General features: G+C 42.0%; 1 protein-coding gene across 2 annotated transcripts in view; it reads left to right on the top strand.

The window, feature by feature from the left end:
- The window catches only part of LOC111852078 (radixin), a 49,297-nt gene extending 29,987 nt beyond the window's left edge, over positions 1 to 19,310 (top strand). For both annotated transcript variants that reach the window (XM_072700922.1, XM_072700923.1), the window contains exons 9-15: positions 74 to 170; positions 10,212 to 10,375; positions 15,793 to 15,923; positions 16,401 to 16,561; positions 16,736 to 16,828; positions 16,982 to 17,209; positions 17,574 to 19,310. In XM_072700922.1, the coding sequence (XP_072557023.1) occupies positions 74 to 170; positions 10,212 to 10,375; positions 15,793 to 15,923; positions 16,401 to 16,561; positions 16,736 to 16,828; positions 16,982 to 17,209; positions 17,574 to 17,738 (1,039 nt within the window). In that variant the 3' untranslated portion in view covers positions 17,739 to 19,310. The remainder of the gene's footprint in view (positions 1 to 73; positions 171 to 10,211; positions 10,376 to 15,792; positions 15,924 to 16,400; positions 16,562 to 16,735; positions 16,829 to 16,981; positions 17,210 to 17,573) is intronic.
- Positions 19,311 to 22,694: the final 3,384 nt, after the last annotated feature.

The following is a 22,694-nucleotide window of genomic DNA, read 5'->3' as shown; positions in this document are numbered from 1 at the left end:
CTTTTGAAACCAGTTTTGACGACTTCGCCAGTATACTGGTCAGACATTGAGGATGTGAATTTCTGTGTTGCAGATTAACACCAAAAATAGGCTTTCCCTGGAGTGAGATTAGAAATATTTCTTTCAACGATAAGAAGTTTGTTATCAAGCCCATCGACAAGAAGGCTCCGGTAAGTCAGCTACGTGCATACTCCCTGCCCCTATATATCACACGGACAGACAATGGAAAATGATCGATTCAAAGTAACAAATTCAAATGCAGAATCCAAGTGGAGATTACCTATGCTAATTGACTTCACTTTTTCAAGTTCATGTTCATTTATATAGCACATTTACAGAAAACCACTTACTGTCCCAAAGTGCTTTACATATAATAAATACACCGCAACATATTAAAGATAAATTGCTTTAACTAAACTATATAATTTATAATTATCATTCACAACTGGGATTAAAAGCCAACTGAAATAAATGAGTCTTAAGCAAAGACTTAAAACATTCGAGGGTCTCAGCAGCTCTAACATTCTGAGGGATAGCCAACATGGATTTAGGAGAGGTAGATCCTGCTTATCTAATCTACTTGAGTTCTTTGAGGAAGCTACCAGAGAGATTGATCACAAAAAGGCCTATGATGTCATCTACTTAGATTTCCAGAAGGCCTTTGATGTTGTCCCCCACAAACTGCTCTTGCTAAAGCTCAAAGCTGCAGGGATTTTAGGAACTGTAGCAGCTTGGATCAAAAACTGCTTAACAGACAGGAAGCAGTGAGTAGTTATTAGAGGCACAATGTTACAGTGAACCTGCATTCATAGTGCGGTACCACAGGGTTCAATTTTAGGACCACTATTGATCCTAATTTACATTAATGATACTGACACCAATACATACAGTAAACTGGTTAAATTTGCAGATGACACCAAGGTGGGTGGTGTAGCAGATACTGAACAAGCAGCACAGAGGCTACAATGGGATCTTGATTTAATTAGCAACTGGGCTGATACCTGGCAGATGAAATTTAAAGGATAAATGTAAGGTAATCCATGTAGGGAGCAGAAATATAAAGTAGAGGTATTTTATGGGTTCCACTGAAATAAAGGCAGCTGATTATGAGAAAGACCTCAGTGTGTATGTTGATGCTTCCATGTCCCACTCTCGCCAGTGTGGGGAAGCAATAAAAAAACATTTCTGACTGGAGCATGTTGGTGCAACAGCTCAGTCAAGTAAGCAGGTGTATTCCCCTGAAGAGTTTTAAAAACAAGTAATAAAATCTACTTACAGTACAGGAGTGATATGGTCACGCTTTCGCTTTCCAGTCAGTAAGCATGCTGCTGCATTTTGGTCCATCTGCAGGCATTGAAGGGACAACTGATCTAACCCATAATATAAGGCATTACAGCAGTAGTCTAACCAGGATGTAATAAACACATGGATGACTCGCTCAAATTCATTTTGAGGAAGATATGACTACAAATTATGACTACATGATTTAAATAGACTACTTAAAGCTGCTCATTCATTCATTTCTACCATTTTGTCCTGCTGGAAAGTTATATTTGTATGTACAAAATGAATAATTCAATTAAATTTTATTTGTATAGTATTTTCACATTATCCCTTCCCAAAGCCCCCAGTGAACAAGCCAAGGGTGACAGTGGCAAAGAAAAACTCCCTAGAAGGATGAAACCTTGGGAGAAACGAGACTCAAATGGGGAGCCCATCTTCCTGGGGCTGGCAGAGAAAGTCAAATGAGCAAGATGTCAAACTCCCAATTCACACTGTCCAAATTTTAAGATTTGAGTCTCGAAGCGGAGGGACAAGCAGGTTACGGCAGGCAGGTGCTGGTGCTGCTTTTGATGGCAGCAGGGTATGCGGGATAGACGGCACAGGCAGAAGGGCAAACAGGCCGGAAAGATGTCACAGGTAGTAGAGGCGTCGCAAGCAGCAGAGTAGGCAGAATATCTTGTTAAAACTGCAATTAGTCAAAATAGAAGAGACTAGAGTGCAAACAGTTAGGTGAGTACAATATGTGATCTCTGCCAGATATAGGTATGGCAGCATAAGTAAGAGGGAGAGGCAAGTGGGAATGCAGACATGGGGAGTCCCTGAATGTCAGCACTCTACTTTCACAAGGGAGTGTGACGCTGCAGTGACAGCACTGACAGTTCAGTTTATCAAAAGCCAATGGCACCAATCCCCACCCAGCTGTACACCTCACACTGTACTCCTAACTGGGAGTGAGCAGTTAGCTAGAGCTAGAATTAGAGTCCATATAAGCTTGACTAAACAGATGTGTTTTTAGTCTGGACTTTTGAGAGTCAGCCTGAATCCTGCACATTAGCTGGAAGACTATTCCACAGCTGTGGAGCTCTAAAAGAATGCTCTGCAGCCTGCTGTAATTCTTTCTACCCTAGGTACTAATAGATATCCTGCTCCTTGAGAGCCAAGTAAGCAAGGTGGGTTGTAAGAGACCAGTAGATCTCTTAAGTGTTCTGGTTCAAGGCCATTCAGTGCTTTATAAGTTAATAGCAATATTTTGTAGTCAATCTGAGACTTGACTTGAAGCCAGTGAAAGGTGAACAGAACAAGGCTAATATGTAATGTTATGTAAGGATCCAGATGGGCAACCAGAAAGGAGGGCATTACAGTAGTCCAGTCTGGAAGTTATAAAGGCATGTATTCGTTTTTCTGCATCATGAAAAAAGTGCATCTTCTGAAGCTTGGCTATGTTCCGTAGATGGTATAACGCAGTTCTAGTAATATTTCTTATGCAAGCATCGAAACCTAGACTTGAATCAACCAAGATGCCTAGATCCTTGATCACTGTTTTAAACTGAGTAGGAAGACCCCCAAGCTTGAGGTTGTCAAACTTATTTCAAGCAGCCTTGGGTCCAACTAGCAATACCTCTGTTTTTTCTAGGTTTAAAGTAAGGAAATGTTCTGCCATCCAGTGCCTTCTAACCCAGAAAGCTGTGATGCATGAGTTGGATTAACTGCATAACAATGGAGCCCAACACCATGATTTCTAATGTTACCAAGTAGTAGCTTTATAAAGTGAATAGAAGCGGGCCCAGCACTGATCCCTGTGGAACACCGTATTTCACGTTAGTGGGCTTTGGAAGAGTCATTGTTCACATAGACAAATTGATAATGATCGGTTAAATAAGAGCAAAACCAAGTGAGAGCTGTCCCCTTAATACCAACCACAGATTCTTGCTGGTCCAAAAGAATATTATGGTCCAGAGTATCAAATTCTACAGTTAGGTCTAGTGTGTGTGTGTGCTATGGTTCAGTCTGAAGCCAGACTGATATACTTCATTAGCATTGTTTTTCTGTGGGAAAGACAAAGACAGCTAATGAACAACCTTTTCCAGGATCTTTGAAATGAAATGAAGATTTGGGATAGGTCTGTAATTTCCTAAACCACTAGGTTCAAGATTTTGGTTTCTTTAGAACAGATTTAATAACTATTTTTAAAAGGTTTTGGAACATAAACTCATCTCTTAGGCTTGGATAAGTTTAACAGGGTAGTGTTAATCAGTCAGTACATTTACATGATGTTAGAAAATATCGAATTATTGTGTTAGTACGACTAAAACCACACTTTTTAAATGCATGCAAACATGTTTGTCCGACTTAAATTGTACTAAATCGATTTTCTCAATCAGACTAACGCACCCAGGTAATGTGGTAGAGTGTTGATTTATTCATGCATGTTTACGTTCGGTTGGCCCCAAACTGGCCTAGGAGCTCTGCGCAACCTGCGTGTTGGCCTCCAATTTGTCAGATTTCAACCAAACCTGTTGCAGCTGTTTGTGCTGCATTTGTGCCAGTTTGTGCCATTGAAATTGTCGTTTGTGCTGCTTTAGTTTCTGAGATGTAAATGTTTATTTACATGGTGACTCCACCAGCATGAAGTGGCACCTGTCATGCCAAACCTCTTCTGCCGTTTGAATTCCTGTGATGCATCACGCAACTAATAAGCCGCAATTGTGATGATGCCGTTTCAAGTTACCCTGTAAGTTAACCCTTACTGCTGCAGCAAGTGTTCACGTAATAAAAACACAAACATCTGTAAACATATTTCAATTAAGTGTTAAGAAATCATTTATATTTAGCTTGATAGCACAACCAATGTTTTATTAGATTGTTAATGTACATTCAGCTTGAGTGATATGTTTTATCCCTTACTGGTGCAGTTAATCTAATAAAACATCTGTTGTACTTTCAAGCTAAATGCAAACGACTCCTTAATAAATTATAAAAACATACTTTAAAAAAAAATCATAAACGTATTTACCATTGCAACTCTTGCTGCAATGGTAAGGGTGAACATATTGATTTAAATATGCATAGTCTAATAAAATGTTGGTTGTAAACGATTAATGAAAATATCCATGAATGTATTTTATTGATCTGAATGCTTGCTGCAGCAGTATGGGTTAACTTGAAACTTATGACATAACTTGAAACGTACAGGGTACCTTGAAACTGCATTATCACAATTGCGGCCTAATGGCTGAGCAATACGTCATGGAGGAAGGAATTTGGATGGTGGAAGAGATTTGGTATGACTGCTATCCATTTTCGACCAAACTGATGTCAATAGTTTGAAATGTAGGTAAAAATGTCTGGATTATTGTTGTTTCTGAGTTGTATCTCTTGGTGTAAGCTTTTTAATGCAAGATTATTACATAAACGCAATGTAATGCTCATACTTGCGTTTCTCATGTAAACAAAAGGTTGAATATTTAATTGAAATTTCACTTACCTTCCAAAGTCGTTAAGTACCGTTTTACTAAAAAGACAGTTTTATTTAATGTCAATCACAGCCAACACTTTTCCTTTTTTTAAAGTGGTCACTGATGGTGCACTTGGTGCCAAAGTATTTCATAGCTAAAATTGCATTGGTTGCCACCTTTACTAAACTCACCTGTGATTGGATAAATGTTAGTTCGGTGGAGGGAGAGACTAAAACTTGTCATTATTGGACATTATTTAACCGCTAATATACTTTTCTTTCAAGGGCAAACGGTTCAGTATGTAATGCAGTATGTTGGTTGCCATATGATTAGTATTTGAATAATTTGAATAACAATGAAGCTCAAAATTTGTGAAATTTTCAACGAAGAGGTTCATTGTTTCTCTGGAGTGGGACTGAATTTCTGACCTGGTTTTCAAGCCCCCAGACAATCCAATATTATACTATATAAACAATCACATTCTTATACGTTTCTATTACCATATCCATTTTATAGGCTATGGAACACACATTGTGAACTACTTTAAGTTCATGTAATTTTTACTGGCAGGGTTCACGAATATTATTAAAGTGGAGCAGCTTTGACATAAGGCAGCTTCATCAAAGTGTGCAATAAATATGATGTGCACAAATTCCAAAACATCTTAATAAATCACTACTTTCACAATATTTTTTCCCAAATTTTAATGGAATATTAATGATGCACACTTCTGACAAGTAGTTTCCATGTGAATGGGTTGCGACAGTCTGAAATTAAACCAGCTTCCCAGCAGATTCAAATGTATTTTTTTAGTGTTGTAGAAAAGAAAGATTCATTGCTATTCACCATGCAGTTTAGTACACAGTGGCCCATCCTGCAGAAGTTCTGGCATCATGTGTTAAATACCGCTTGCGCGTTTAATGACCGCATATGTACATCCGCCCACCCACACAAGGATGTCAGTTGAGTAGGTGGTCCTTCAATGTGGCCCAGGACACATTCACGTTCACGTTATGAGAATGAGGCCATATGTGTCCCAGACCAGCTCCGAATGTGGACTGAGCGATTGAATTTCAATGCGTCCTCAGTGCATATTGGGTGCGTTTGCACCTCTAATTGACATTGTCCACTTGTAATTGGATCACACAGGAGGCATGTTAATACCAGGTGTGAACAGGTCCTAAGACAATAGACCATGTTTGATCACAGCCAAGCAGGAGCAACAAGATAAAAGGACAGGATCCTGAAGATGGTGATGGAAGACTTGGTTCCTTGATCATTCTACCTTGTAGCAGCCTGACCGCTCAGTCTTTCTTTATTAGTTGTTTTGCATTGGATAGCGTTGTGCCTTTTGGTCTCAATGGGGCGAGAGGGCAGGGTGCTTTTCTAATTACCATTACTATTACAGAAGGTCACCCAAGCTAGAATTTCTGTGCTACAAAGTAAATGAACAACCAGTAATATAACACAGTAACATACCAAAATCCTAAAATTCCTCCTTTGATAATTTATGATTGATAAATTTTTTAAAGTTCAAAAAAGTACATAATACATGAAAGAAAAGATTAAATGCAAACGTTATGGAACTACTAATTAACTATATGAATTATGAAATGTGGACATTGGCTTTGCGCAGATCAATTGTTCCTAGGAATGACATTGGCCTGCCCATGATCACTTCATAGAGGCTCAGTCCGGTTTCTTTGTTGTGTTGCTTGGATGCTAACGAGCACATCAGACTTCTGATGTGAAGTGTGTCTTGGTCAGAGTCTGTGTTCTGGCAATCCCCATCACAGTATGATCTCAGTATTTTAGCCGTGTGGATTGGCGTGGCATGTCTTGTTGGGAATGCTTCCACCCATCTAGAGACTTTGTCCACTATAAGAAGTACATCCTGGAACCTTCTACATTTAGGCAGTGTTATATAATCCATTCGCAGATGTCAAAATGGATCAGGTGGGTCTGGTGTTCCTGCTGCCAGGGTCCTAATTCTGGCTTCAGGATTGTTCCTTTTCACACGTTACAATGTTGTGAATTGTGTGTTGTGCTTCAGGTTCCATCAGACTAGAGCTGGGCGGTATGACGACAAATTTATAACGCGGTATTTTTCAAAGTTATATCAGTCTTGCGGTATACAACGTTTTTTTTTTTTTTTTTTTAAGTATGACTGGCCGTTTACTAGGGGTGCAATGGTACAGGTATCCCACGGTACGGTCCGTACCTCGGGTTTTTGGGCCACAGTTTCGGTTCGATATTGGTACATGTCTTGTGCGTAAAGAGAACAATGTTCTTTCTCCCAAAATAATATCTTTATTTTGCTTGTCAGCAAAAACTGCATTTCACAGTGAACAAATTCCAGTATCATTGCTGTACTGAATAATATCACACCTTTCTTTCAAGTTAAGCTACTAAACACAACACTTTCAAACTTGCCTCTTATTCATGTATAAAATATGTATAAAATTAAAACATACAAAATGTAAACCTTAACTCCAACACTGCAGTTTTCTGGCTGTAGTATCTTTCAGTGTTTGTAATATATTTCAGGGTTTGTGTGTGTGCACTTCATGTTCAATAGTCTGTCTTGCTTAAAGTCACTGGTGCTGAATGGACACAGTGCAATTATTAATTAATATGTATAAAAACACAATATTAGTTACACGGTGTATGTTGTCCCCCATAGTTCCATGCTTAAAATACACTTTACAGGACTTGTCTATATTTAGGTTTATCCATGCTGTCACATTGCAGCAAATAGCAACACTATCACAAAGGAACACAAAACAATTTAGCAAAAATATATATTTTGCCACCCTAACCTTATAGGGGATCTGTAGTGGTTACCATGATTACCATGTAATTGACATTTGTATATTTATTACATGAGTTTAAGGTAATAGATTGGACAGCGTCGCTATTTACAAAATTTTTGACTCTTTCAAAATACAAATTCAAACGCTTTTCAAATTACAGTACTGTACAAATTACCGTAAATTACTGAACTATGTATAATTCAAATATGCTGTAATACTGTAGCATCAGTGGCATCAGCGTGTCCCGGCATGCCTCGCGAGCGCGTGTATATAGCCCTGTGTATATTTTGTGTATTTAGCCCCTGTTTGTATTTTTTAGTGTAGGTACTTGTGCTGTGTATCAAGTTGTCACGTGTGCTTTTAACCGTGGTGGTACTCAGTTCTTGCCTGATCCTCACGTGTCTTAACTATTGTGTAATTATCTGCCATGTGTGGCTAACGGTCTTTAGTGTAACTTTCCTGTGTTTCCCTGTCACTCGAGGCTTTCATGTTATTGTTGCATGTTGTGGGGTCCCTTTAAGAAGTAACATAAAGAACAACTTCGTGTCAGTCCACCTCTCGTCGTTTTCTTTCGCCACTGCTGTGATTCCTCCATCTGCTCGGGGCTTCAATACAGTACAATATTGTACATAAATATACTTTATTGTAGTTTCACTGTTGCGTCTCAGTGGATAGTTTTTGGGCGGTTCTGTAACTGAAAGAAAATTACTTTCTTTTTCCTGTCAAGTTTTCTGTGCATGCAGCATTAGCCTCAGGTAGCTTGCCAGAAGCAGAAGGCAAAGTAAGCTTATCAAAGTAAAGTTAATAAAAAAATTAAAAAAAAAGATTAGCAATGTTTTAATCTTTTCCATATATTGTCATGTATAAAAAGACCCAAAATGAACCCTGCAAGTGCACTACTTGATTTCTAGAAACAAATTATTTAAACAGTATTTGTATAGGAATGATTCTGTCCCAAACTTTTTGATCCATATAAGCGGTTGATCACTATAACTGTGATCATTACAAGCAGGTTCCACTGTAATGAAGTCCAATAAAAACTGAAAATGATAAAATATGAAATGATGATGTTTATTTCATCATCCAATGTGTGTCATCATATCACACAGCTCTACTCCTGAGACTTCTGCATGCATTAGGTAATTTTGGCCTAGTTTATTTTCACAGGTTTTAATCCATACAGAAATGCCCTAACAGCATCCCATCCTGCTTCAACATCATCATGAGGCTCTCCCATCTTGTTTCTACACTGCCCTTTGGTCGTATCCCTCAAATGTACATTTAAAATCACTGTAGCATCCAGTGGGTGAAGTGTATCATATTCTTCATCTCTCACATCTAAGAAGATTTCTACTATTTAATTATTTTTGGCTCAATTCAAATAACTTGTTCCTTGTCACTGGACTAGGTTCTATATACATTTTGAATACTGAAGTGGCCCAGTTGCAAATGCGCTTCATCCAACATTTCCAATCGGCTTTCTGTGATCGATACTGGGGTGGGAATCGGACAGTGACCACCCAAATCAATATGTTGATATGTTTGCTGATATGTACCGCAATTTTTAAACTGATTTTGCTGAAGAGCATTTCAGGTCTACATTTAACGTAAAAACAAGGGCTACGTGTACATGAATTCGTGTGCCTTTCGGTTACAGCGTTTTCAGTTTGGAACGTACAATGTAACAAATACATTTCTTGACACGGGTGAAACCTACATTCACAAGTACATGTTCAACAAGGAAAGCACGCTAATTGTGGTTTTGAGTTGGTTACAGCTAGTGCTAGAGAGCTCAAAGACCCTCCCACACCACTTAAATCAGTAGTTTGGGAACATTTTGGCTTCCCAGTGAATTACGGCAACAGCAGAGAGAGTAGTTAAGACTGTCTGTGAACTCTGTTATACCCAGCTTGTATATTTTCTGGAGACACATCCAGCATGCTAATTCAATTTAGACTACATCATCGGAGTGTGCTTTTGCCAGGAAATTCAGACTATACTTAAAAATAAAAAAACGATTTTAGCCCCACAGATTAGAGGCAAATTGGCTCTCGATCACTATTGGTTAAAAAATGTGACCGGACAGAGTTGCCAATGCATTGAAGATGCCCATTAGATATCTAAGGCAACTGGCATTGAGTGCAGCAATGAAAAGTGTAAGACAGAGTGTGAGATGAAACCTGAGTTTTAAAAAGGTGTAAATAGTTCAATTTGTTTAGAAACTTAAGTGTATAATTATTCAATGAAATTTTACATTTCACGCACTTGTGGTTAGTTGGTGCAGGACAAGTTTCTGCACACACTTACTGATTCATGATGGCACTGTGCCAGACTCATTCATGTGAGTCCCTTAAAATCAGCTGTGTGCAACTGGGTAAATTTGCAGTACCAAATGTGAACAGTATAATTTCAGTAATGGTTTTAAATGGTGATATTAAGATACTCATCTTGAAGAATCGCAGCTCGTAAGAGTCAATTCCCCCTCCCACCTACCCCTAGTAGTTACCTTTTAGTGCTAGTTTGATGGACATGCTAAAAGGATCGATTTGTATGTAAGTTTTCTTCCTGAAGCCTCTGGAGTTCCTGATTAGTGTTGAGACTGCATTAGTGGAATGCACTGAATTGCCAGCAAAGTGTTCACAGTTATCTTGTTTCCCAGGATTTTGTTTTCTATGCGCCGCGGTTGCGAATCAATAAACGCATCCTGGCACTGTGCATGGGAAACCATGAACTCTACATGCGGAGGAGGAAACCAGACACCATCGAGGTCCAGCAGATGAAGGCCCAGGCTCGGGAAGAGAGGCACCAGAAACAGCTGGAGAGGTATGGGTCACTGAAGCTTGTGTTATACAGCAGCCAGACTGCATCATGTGGGCCAGTTTGGGCCTTTGCTGAGTGCAGTACCAGCACAGCACTGTGTTACTTAGATTTGCCAGCAGAGGGTACTGTTGACCTGGTATTAATGCAACAAGACACCAGCGAAAATGGTGGAATCTCCCCGAGGACAATCTTGATAGGGATTGGTGACATATTTTCACCTGTTCCTACTGGCTGGGGTGTTTCTATAAGCATGAAGGTAAGCATTCAAGGTATACAAGGCATATGGATGAGCAGGTCCTGGAGCTACTATCCCTTTATCAAACGGATACCTTACATACGTAACTGGATACACCACTGTATAGCTGCTATACTTCATTGAAATCCCACAGAATTTTGTGACTTGTTGCAAATGTCTATGGAATTATAATACCCAACCTAATCACACAGTTCAGATTTCATCAACATGTTCATGCATCACCTAATAATTAGCGGTTAAAATCTGACAGGAGACGCTCAATAAATGCAAAAATTGATATACAGGCAGTTTTGCTATTACATGCGTTTCCAAAACAAGAATTTGATAATATGCAGTTAGTAAATAGGGGAAAGATGTGGTGTGACTCTCGCTGGCTGGTACAGATTCTCATCCCTTGCATCTAGGGCTGGGCAATATGGCAACGATATTGGCAATTGACGACATTGTCTGAATATGATCTTGTCATTTTCTACCACTTCCTTTCACTATTCAAGTGTTTTATCAAGTTATTAACCTCAATTGCAAAGGTAGTTGGAAGAAGCTAGTAGCGCTATTTCTATCCATCACAGACAATGTTATTGCTGCAGTGTCGCTGTAAACTGCTGAGTTTGATAATGTTCAAATTTGCTCATAGCATTTGATGAATGGTCCCAATCTACTAATTCAGCAAAATTCTCATTCTGTCCTAGTATGATAAAAATATGAATATCTTAATATTGTTGAATAAATCAACTGGGTGACCTAACTGTTAGCAGCTAATTATGCTAGAGGCTACTGCCAACATTTCAGGCTAAGTTAAATTAAATGCATGGCTAAAAGGATGGTGTAGGAAAGAGGGGTTCAGGTTTATGGGGCACTGGAGGACCTTCTGGAACAGGTGGGACCTGTTCAAGCCGGATGGGTTGCATCTGAACCGGAGGGGAACCAGTGTACTGGGAAGGCGTATTTGTAGAGTAGTTGAGGAATGTTTAAACTAGGGACTGGGGGGGCAGGGAGGTTAGTTAAGTATGTAACTGGGGGGAAACTGAAAGCCCCAAAAAAATCATATTATAAGTAGGCACTGTAATAGGCCTACCCTTTGTTGTCTGTATTTAAACGCCAGGAGTATTAGGAATAAAATTCATGATTTAGAGGCTCTTATCTCATCGCACTCTTATGATATTATAGCAATAACTGAAACGTGGTTGAGTGATAAGGATGGACAAGAATATAATATGGATGGTTACACATTGTTCCGTAAAGACCGTATAGGTAAGAAGGGAGGTGGTGTTGCAGTATACGTAAAGGAAAACTTGCAGGCAAGGGAGCTTACTGATATAAGTAAAAGTACGGAAGCTATATGGGTAAAATTAGATGCTACAAACTCAAATAGCCTAATTGTCGGTGTTTGTTACAGAGCACCCAATGTAGCTGCTGAGGAAAGCAGATTGTTATACAGTGATATTAGGATTATGAGCAATAAAAATGATGTGGTAGTTATGGGTGATTTTAATCTACCGGGGATGCAGTGGGACATTGTTGCTGGCTCTTCTGAAAATGAACTTGAGATGGTGGAATTAGTACAGGATTGTTTTTTTACTCAGTTTGTTAACACCCCTACCAGGGGAGATGCCATTCTTGATCTTGTTTTGTCCAATAACCAGGACAGGATTGGTAAATTAGACGTTTTAGAACCACTTGACAGTAGCGATCATAACATGCTTAAATTTGAGGTTAAGTTTAGTGCCCGAAGAGCAAAGTCCAAATCAAAAATATATAATGTTAGGAAGGCTAACTTCAATTGTATGAGATTAAAACTAGAAACTGTGAACTGGATGGAGTTAAATAACAAAACTGTTGAAGAGGCATGGGAATTTTTTAAAAGCACATTATTGCAAGTGCAAGAGGACTTCATACCTGTTTCCAGCAAGAATAAATCTAGGAAATTGCAACATAGGTGGTTTAATAGGGAAATAAAGTAAGGAGGAAAAGGGCTTTGTTCCAGAGATGGAAAATAACTGATGATGACATAATAAAGCAAGAGTATCTAAATCTACAGGCTGAATTAAAAAATGACATTAGATGAGCTAAAAGGAATGTCGAAAGGAAGATCGCATTGGAGGCTAAGGATGACGTTAAAAGTTTCTTCCAGTATTTTAACTCTAAAAGAGCTCTTAAAGCTGAAATTACTAATCTGCAGGATAGTAAGGGTCTTATAATTGAAAACGACATTGACATAGTAAATGAGTTCAATGATAGTTTTGCACGGGTATTCACTGTTGAGGACACTAGTAACTTACCAGTTCTTATTACTAATCCAACATCATCTATAATTAATATATATTTAACTGAAGCTGATGTTTTGCAAAGCCTAGCTAAGCTCAAAATAAATAAATCACAGGGCCCTGATGGCATCTTACCTATAGTGTTAAAAGAGATGAGGGATATTATTTGCCGGCCCTTAACATTACTGTTTCAAAAATCCTTATCTGAAGGTGTGGTACCTTCTGATTGGAAGCATGCCAACATAACGCCCATTTTCAAAAAAGGGGATAGAAGTAATTTGTCAAACTATAGGCCAATCAGTCTAACTTGTATAACTGGTAAAGTTATGGAGGCTATAATCAAAGAGGAAGCTACTCAGGAAGTTGATGATAAGAAGGCCTATGATGTCATCTACTTAGATTTCCAAAAGGCTTTTGATGTTGTTCCCCACAAGAGGCTCTCACTTAAACTCAAAGCGACAGGTATTTTAGGAACTGTAACGACCTGGATTGATAACTGGTTAACGGATAGGAAGCAGCGAGTAGTTATAAGAGGCTCAATGTCACAGTGGGCCTGCGTTCATAGTGGGGTACCGCAGGGTTCAATTTTAGGACCACTTTTGTTCCTAATTTACATAAATGATATAGACACCAATATATACAGTAAACTGGTGAAATTTGCAGATGACACCAAGGTGGGTGGTGTAGCAGATACTGAACTAGCGGCTCAGCAGCTACAGCGGGATCTTAATTTAATTAGTGACTGGGCTGACACCTGGCAGATGAAATTTAACATAGACAAATGGAAGGTACTCCATGTAGGGAGCAGAAATATAAAGTACAGGTATTTTATGGGACCTACTGAATTAAAGGTAGCTGATTATGAGAAAGACCTTGGTGTGTATGTTGATGCTTCCATGTCTCATTCTCGCCAGTGCGGGGAAGCAATAAAAAAGGCCAATAGGATGTTGGGGTATATCTCCAGGTGTGTGGAGTTTAAGTCAAGGGAGCTAATGCTAAGATTATACAATTCCTTGGTGAGACCTCACCTAGAATATTGTGTACAGGTTTGGTCACCATGTCTTAAAAAGGACATAGCGGCCTTAGAAAAGGTGCAGCGTAGCGCCACAAGAATGATTCCTGGTCTTAGAGGAATGTCATACGAGGAAAGGTTATTTGAGCTAAATCTGTTCAGCCTCAAGCAAAGGAGACTGAGGGGGGACATGATCCAGGTCTATAAGATTCTAACAGGTTTGGATGCTGTTCAACCGAATAGTTACTTCAGCATTAGTTCAAATACAAGAACTCGTGGCCATAGGTGGAAATTAGCGGGAGAACATTTCAAACTGGATTTAAGGAAGCACTTCTTTACACAGCGTGTAGTCAGAGTATGGAATAGTCTTCCTGATAACGTAGTGCAAGCCGAATCCTTGGGTTCCTTTAAATCAGAGCTAGATAAGATTTTAACAACTCTGAGCTATTAGTTAAGTTCTCCCCAAGCGAGCTCGATGGGCCGAATGGCCTCCTCTCATTTGTATAGTTCTTATGTTCTTATGTAACATATTACTGTGCTAACTACAAACAGAGACCGTGTATATTGCCATATTTGAAAACATTTTAACTGATTTTTGTATGTTATGAATTGTCACGTGGACAGCATAAATGTGCAATAAACTTCAGATTTTGGTCTTAGTAATATTTTATGTGCATATTTTAATATTACTTTAATATGTTATAGGTTTTAGCTGACCTGACTTTTAACCTGACCACAGGCAATTTTCTTTTTATTGAATAAATGTAATAAAACGATTTTATTTCCATTAAACCAAGTAAAGTCTCCTTTGGGCACCTTTCATGAGGAGGGCTCAGCTATCTTCACCACTGACAGCTTTCTGAACATTCTCATCATGGGCCATCTGCATGTTCACTTTTTAAACTTGTCAATAAATGTTCACCTTGGCAGTATATACAGTATGCAGTTAATATACAGAACAGGGGTGGATTGCACTTAAATCTTTTTGTATTATTTTGCAAGTTTGTGCAATAACTGTTCATTCAGAGCCCTGGTTGGGATACGTTTTTGTCTTTATTTATTCTCACACTTGAACAAAATACTTTTTAAACAGTTACCTGATTACTTGTAAAAATAATCAATAAAAGTAATCCTCAGTTATAAAAATGAATGAAATAGGTCCAGTCCTAATATACAATCAGCTTACTAGAATCTTATTGATTTGTTATATGTTTTACTTTTTCTGACAATCTAGATGTGAATGGTATTGTCTTAAAAGGAGAGACATTTGTACTGATTTACTAAATCTGTTCCAAAGTCTTAAATATAGGTGAACAAGGTTATGAGAAATTGTGTAACGTGTACTGGTCCCAACTTAAAGAAAAACTTTAATGTTCAATGACTTGATTTTATAAAATATTTTGAGCATGGTGACTGATGCATTGGTTGGGTTGTAAGTCATTTGCCTTTAGCTGTTTTTTTTCCCATCTTTTTGTTTTTCCTCCATGAGCCCTGTTGTTTTTATTGTATAATTTTTCCATAACGCATGGTTCTATAGGAATGCACCTGTTGCGTTGGAGCAGAAATGCCTGCACCCCCTATTTGTAATGTCAAACGGGATTATTCCGAGGCTAGGATGCAGTGTTGGAAAGGCTGTGATTCTGCTGATCATGTTTGGCATGTAAGGCAGCCAAGAGGAGGGCTGGGCTCCAAGTACGTGGCTCAAGTGGCTGTAAGCAGAAGCCCAGCTATGCAGCCCTTCATAGGTGACAAACGCAGGACTGAGCCGGGAGACATCGGCATGCTGTTCCCACGCGGCTGTGCTCATGTACAGGTGCTGCTTGCATCCACCGCAGCAAAAGGCGACCTCTGCTGTGCCAAACTGTGTTTCTGTTCTCCTCCCGTCCAGAGCACAGCTAGAGAATGAGAAGAAGAAACGGGAGCATGCAGAGAAAGAAAAGGAGAGAATAGAGCGAGAGAAAGAGGAGCTGATGGAGCGGCTGAGGCAGATAGAGGAGCAGACGATGAAGGCACAGAAAGGTGCTAATCGCTGCTAACCATGCGCGTGTCACCGGCCACACAGCGTAGGCCATGTGGGGATGCTTTTAGTGTGTCGCTGTATGAGTAAGTGCCGTCTCCCAGCTGCTCAGGCATGTGCCCACATCACAAGGGCTCTTAGTTGAAAGTTACTTTGTGCCCCGACCTAATCTTTGATAACTTAATTCCTCTCCTTCATTTTCCAGCATTAATACCCAAAGTCATTCATTGAATGGTCTAGATTTCCATGACTCATACTGTAACAGCTGCAACATGCAATGTTGAATATATGCTCTGCATATGCATATGACTTGCATAAAGTCCCTGTGGTTTGTACAGCACCCCACTTTAAAGGATCTTTTTCAGTAAATGTGGAAGTGCCTCTGCCATTGATTGTCCATGTGGCTGGGCGTGGCTTGCTGGGGTGGGCGTGGCTTGTGGGGGCTGACCATGACTGATGGTGCGCATGCTGCCTGGCAGATTTGGAGGAGCAGACGCGCAGGGCCCTGGAGCTGGACCAGGAGAGGAAGAGAGCCCATGAGGAAGCGGAGAGGCTAGAGCGGGAGCGCCAGGCTGCTGAGGAGGCCAAGGCGGCCCTGGCCAAACAAGCGGCAGACCAGCTGAAGAACCAGGAGCAGCTGGTGAGGAGGGGGGAGGGGTGATGGCGGTTGGCAGCGACAGTGTGTCCCAACACCAAACCTAATCTGGTGCTGGAACATTCTTAGCTAGCTAGTGCAATTTGTACTGAGCATGTTAGAGGTAATACTAGGGCCCTTTTAAAACTTGAACCATCGGAGTCTCTGTAATGTTTGCAGGCAGCTGAGTTGGGAGAGTTCACTGCCAAGATTGCTCTGCTGGAGGACTCAAAGAAGAAGAAGGAGGATGAAGCAAACGAGTGGCAGCACAAAGTAAACAGCGGGACACGCTTCTCTGGTCACGAATTCTCACTGTCACAGACGTGCTGCATAAATGTCTGGTGTTGTGATCTCAGCTGTCCTAAAATGTTCTGCTGCAATATTGGTTGCATTTGGGCATCTTGGGTCATTGCACACGTCCTGCAGGCCCTGTCAGCCCAGGAGGACCTGGAGAAGATCAAGGGTGAGCTGAAGAATGTGATGACCGCACGGCCAGCCCCACCCGCCCCTGCTGAGAATGAGCACGACGAGCAGGATGAGAACAGCGCGGAGGCCAGTGCCGAGCTGTCCAGTGACGGGGTCACCGACCACCGAAGCGAGGAGGAGCGCCTCACCGAGGCACAGAAGAATGAGCGCGTCAAGAAGCAGCTGCAGGTACACTTCCTGACCTAGTATTATTCAACTACGTTGAAGCTAAGCTGGCTCTAATGCTGAGATATTACTGAAGGGCCTGATCATCTGTATAAGGTGTGTTAAATTAGGCCTGTGCCTAAACTCTGCTGAATGGTAGATCTCCAGGAGCAGGGCTGGGCAGTCCTGGTATAACTGATTTATGAGTGGCTAGAGTGATCTTGGATATAGTTGCAACACTTTTTGACCAAGATTGACATGGGACTGGTAGAATGTAAATACATGGTCCTGGCGGATCATATGGGTATTTCAGGCACTTGTGTGCTGAATGGTGATGCATTCTCACTGATAAAAGTGAAATGCTTGTTTTCCATCGCACTCCCTCCAGGCTCTGAGCTCCGAGCTGGCCCAGGCTCGCGACGACACCAAGAAGACCCAGAATGACATGCTGCATGCGGAGAACGTTCGTGCTGGCCGGGACAAGTACAAAACCCTCCGACAGATCCGGCAGGGCAACACCAAGCAGCGCATCGATGAGTTTGAGTCTATGTGAGGATCGGTCTGTTCTGCTCACCCAACTTGTCCCCCCCCACCCGCCCCCCCCCCCCCATGCACCCACCCAACTTGTCTGCTGAGAGGCTTGAGGTATGCGGCCAACAGCCTGCCCCCTCAGGCCTTGCCAAAGCTCTGACCAGCTCCGGTCAGCCAATCACGCCACTCTCTGCATAGAGCTCTGCCCATCTATATAAGGATTTGCCCTGTTCTGGAGAAAGCAGCATGTCCGAAGGGGGGGGTGATGATAAAGAAATATAATATTTTTGCTTTTATTGAAAATGGCCATTTATAGCTTTTTGATGTTACTAGCAGCCTTGTATGTAAAGCTTTAATATCTTACATCTTGTCTTCAGTTGGAAAAAAATTTAAATCTTTTCTTTTTAAAAGATCTTATTTTCGACTCTTATTTTAATGCTAGTTTCCATCTTGACTGTTCAGTAAGTTTGAGTGGCTGAGTCCTCCAGTGAATGTGAGATGGTATGACCACCAGTGCCAGTGGTAGTGTCCCCCCCCAACCCTCCTCCTCTTTTTCTCACCTGAGAGATTGCATAAGCTTTATCCCAACCAGTTTTGTCTCTTTTGTGATTTGAAGCAGTAATTTTGTCTATGTGTGACTGGGTAAATGAGGTTGCCTGAAGGCTTCTGTTAGCCTGTGTGTGTGTGTGTGTGTGTGTGTGTGTCTCACAGAGGATGCCTGTGTGTGGGTAGGTTAGCTTGACTCAACCTCAGTAATTTCTCAGTGATGCAGCAGCCCTGGGACCAGAATCCCCCCCCTCCCCACATGGACAGTGATGAACCAGGCAGTCATGTAGAGTACAGTCTGTGCACTCTGTGGGCACAGTACTAAACCAAACAGCAGAGAGGTATTTGCCTACTTTATAAGTTAGGCAAAGAGTGCAGAAAGGACTGGTTAGACCCCAAGTACTTGGTCCCACACACATGGGTTTGCTGCCCTGACCTAGTGTTTATGCCCAGTCATCATAGATGGTTTTCTTTGCCTGCCTGCTCACAATGGCCTAGGGGTGGGTGTGTCTGTCTGTCTTTATGCCTCCCTGTTTGTCCATAGGAGGAGAAGCCAGTGTAGTGCACATAACGTGGGTGTAATGACTGTCTCCCTAGTAGCGGCACGCGGGCTCCTCCCCCCGCATAGCCTGTCCACCCTGTGGGGCCCTTCTGCCTGGAGAGCATATGAAAACATCGGTCCTGAGACAAGGACACTTCTCTACCTCATTACAGTTGACTGGGCAGCCAAACGCGTGGTCTGAGCTGCCCCCCACCACCCCACCTTCTGTTTGGAGCAGCTCCTTCTGGTTTCGCCTGCATGGCTCTGCTCCTGGGTCCTGCTTTCTGGCTCTGCTGGGCATAGCTGTCTTTGGGTTGGTTAAAAATAACAAAAGATGATCTTTCAGGCAGTAACTTGAGTGTTAGACATTTTCATTTTTGAAAGCTGAATGAGTTAAAGGAGCAGTTTTACAACTGACATAACAGACCCATTTAGCCTAACAGACAAGCCCAAGTGGGCGACAAACTTTGTATTTTCCTGGAAAATAAATAGTGTTGCAGCCTCTTATTTGCTTTCCTTGAATTATTTACACCACATTCTGTAGACGCTCCCCCCCTGTTAGTGTAAAACAGACCCCAGTTGTGGTTTGCAGCTCCACTTAAGCATAGTAAATTTGAACAGAATCCAGTTATATCACAGACAGCCACTAATTTGGCTCTAGTTTACCTCAAGAAAAAAAAATGTCGGAGTGAGAAATTCTCACCTTGCCCACCTGTTTGGGGACTGTCCATCCCCCAGTTGAAACAATGGAATTTTGATGAATTCACAGATGTCTGCTTGCTCTGGGGACAAAAAATACCCTAAAATATCATTCTAGGAAGAAAAACCTGAACACCTCTTCTAAAAAGACCAAAATCTATAAAAATGGTGGTAATTCAATGAAATTACATTTTTTGGTATAAATGTAAATGTACCTTTGCTACATGTTTAGGGGCCTTGTGGAGCCTTAGATGTCTTTTTGCTCTGGGGTAGAAAAGTACCTAAAATGTCATCTTTTCAATTCTTTTCAATTTAAACTGTAAATGGCTCTCCTAACATGACATAACTGCATAAATGGTTCAAGAAATCCAAATAAAGAGAGAGAAGCAATTCTTTGAACTGCTGCATCATGCCTTTGTATTTTCTTGTATCTTTTTTTAATAAATTCTAAAAGCTGGTTTCCTTCAGACAGAACTGAAATTATACAAATTTAATAAAATGATTTTTTTTTTAAAATCTAATATAGTTTTCAGTCTGGTTTTAAAAACCATGACTAATGTAGCTGATCTATTGTCCATCTCTGAAATGTCTGTTATGGGGAATTGGTCAGATATTCAGTACAGCCTTGAGGTCTGCAGGCCTATGATACTATAACACCGTCCTTCACTGCGCCTTCAGAAAACACCAAGCAAAAACAGGCACTTTTCATAACAAAGCATGGATCAAAAGTCACAGGGGTCTGGTCACACACAGGTATAAGCATGACTCACCAGGCTGCAGGCTCAGTCCTGCACACAGTGAAAGATGGCTGTGCTACTCAGTGAAATCTGTGTAGAGGCAGAGCACAGAAGATATCACCAGTGAGGAAGAGGATGTGCTTGAACAGCCACCCGAAAGCGAGGACTCTGACTGCACAGACCCGGAGAGTGTCAAGGAGAAATTTCATGGGCCATTACCATTTCCCCAGGGACCAGAGTGGAAGTCTGCAGAGTTCCTTATGAAGATGACACCTAGGCTGACGCATTGTTTTAACTCCCTCCATCGAGGCAATAATATGCACTAACAAAGAAGGGAGTCAGCAGTATGGTGACAGGTGGTGCATGTTAGAAAGCTCAGAACTGCATGCCTACCTCGGATTACAGAATGGTGATTCAAGTCCGGGGGGGAGGCTGTTGGCAGCCTCTGGAACAAGGAAACATGACCCATTTTTCTGGTCATCAAGCCCAGGGAGAGATTTGAAGCACTAAATGCAAGTATTCGTTTTGACGACTGGGACTCGAGAGCATCACAGCGGGCAACCAACAAGCTGGGCGCATTCCAGGATGTCAGGGATAAGTGACTCCCACTAATGTATAATCCTGGCCCAGACATCACTGTGGATGAAAAGCTGGTGCCATTCAGAGGTAACTAGCATGTATTTTTCATTACAATTAAAATTATATGTGGTTAGTGTAAAAGTTACTGAGATTGTACATTTTTTATAGTTTTATGCAGAAAATAATCTCATATTTAGTATGTTATTTCAGAGGGATTTTGGAGAGCTATTGGTTATATACTATCAAACTGAAATATTGTAGTACTGGGCAAACTGAAGCATCGCAAGACCAGTGAAGAATGAGGAGACTTGCTTGCTGGGAAAAACACACTGTGTAATTGCAGTTCTTAACGACTATGACAGGCACCCAACCAGCACTGAACCCCAACACAAAAGGGAAGCACAGGGAGGTCAGACGCTATACTGTCAGGTACACACACCATGGGTAATTTACACAATACTAGAGACGCACAAGGATTGTACAGCGTTCACATAAGACACGGACAAACACATGCGTGACAATAGGGAAATACAACTTATCAACCACAAATACAAGGGGCTATTTACAATTACTTGCGGGGTATGCTGGGACATGCACACCCCGCCAGCGCTACACTGCTCCCTCCTCAAAGGTCATCTGTCCTGGTGGCAGTTGTCGGTGTGTCCCCTCCCAGCACTGACATGGCTAGCTGCTGGTGGGTGCTGGTGTGTCCGATTCCCCCGGCCGCTGACCCTTCTTTTTGCATGGCTTGGGTGGATCTGATCACCCTGCTAGGGGGTGGTCCTGGCCAGGCCACCCCACTCTCAATTACTCCCACAGCCAAGCCCCTTTCTCTGGGGACAAGCAGCACACAGAGCAGCACACAGAGCAGCCATGGACAGCTGTCAGTGCACCTTCCTCTTGGCCCCACAGCCCTTTTGTCTACCCTGCATAGTGGGGCCCAGATGTTGTGCAGAAGGCTGGTCCTGCCACAGGGCCTCCTGCTCACAGAGTTAGGCAGCCCTGCACTACTACTCCTGCACCGAAACATGGGTAGCCTCCTCTTTCCGCCACTTGTGGAGGTCTGCCATCAGCTGGGTCTCCGGAGTGAGGCATACAGTCTCATGGCCCTGGAATGCTGCCTCGGCCAGACACGCCAGGTGGTTGTACTCCTGCTCCCAGCTGGCCAGGTCGCCGCGCAGCCACTCCAGCTCCACGGACTCCCAGAGCCGCTCCCGGTCCTGCTGGTTTCGCTCCCGCTGCTCATCCAGCTCACGGCGCTCTTGAGCTCGCCAGGCCTCCCTCCTCATGCTTGACCCTCTGCCTGCTGCCTCTGCTGCTCGTGCCTGCGGCTGGGATCGCAGCTTGTCACGGATGACCAGTGAGTGGTCAGGGTTCACCGGCATCATCTCCGACAAGAGTCCAGTAGGCTGGCAAGAGGGGCTTCAGGGAGCACTGCACGGCTCTGGTGCATCTCGGATGGAGCCTTCCTCACTCCTGCATCCCCTGCTCGTCTGCCCTGGTGTGGGCTTCTGGGCAGTGGCGTGCCCAATGCCCTTCTCTTCTGCAGCACCAGTGGATGAGCTTCATGTCCCTCATCGTCCTCCTCAGCATTCCACTGCTTCTGAACCTGCTTGAGGTCTGCCAAAAACCTCATCTACCCCAGGAGCACTAGTGGGATCACTTCTGGAATTCTTCTTCTGATACCAATGTAGTACTGGGCACACAAGGTATCCTGAGACCTGCTAAGAATCGCAGTTCTTAGCAGGACTATGACAGGTACCCAAGGAGCAACAAACCCACTTGTAAGAAGAACATACAAGGAGGTCAGACGTTGGACCACCAGGTACACACACGTTGGGTAATTTACACAACACTAGAGATGCATGAGAATTGT

The sequence above is a fragment of the Paramormyrops kingsleyae genome, chromosome 16 (assembly GCF_048594095.1).
Source record: "Paramormyrops kingsleyae isolate MSU_618 chromosome 16, PKINGS_0.4, whole genome shotgun sequence".
Lineage (NCBI taxonomy): Eukaryota > Metazoa > Chordata > Actinopteri > Osteoglossiformes > Mormyridae > Paramormyrops > Paramormyrops kingsleyae.
Note: the sequence above shows the minus strand (reverse complement) of the source record. Positions and strands in the feature narration are given on the sequence as shown.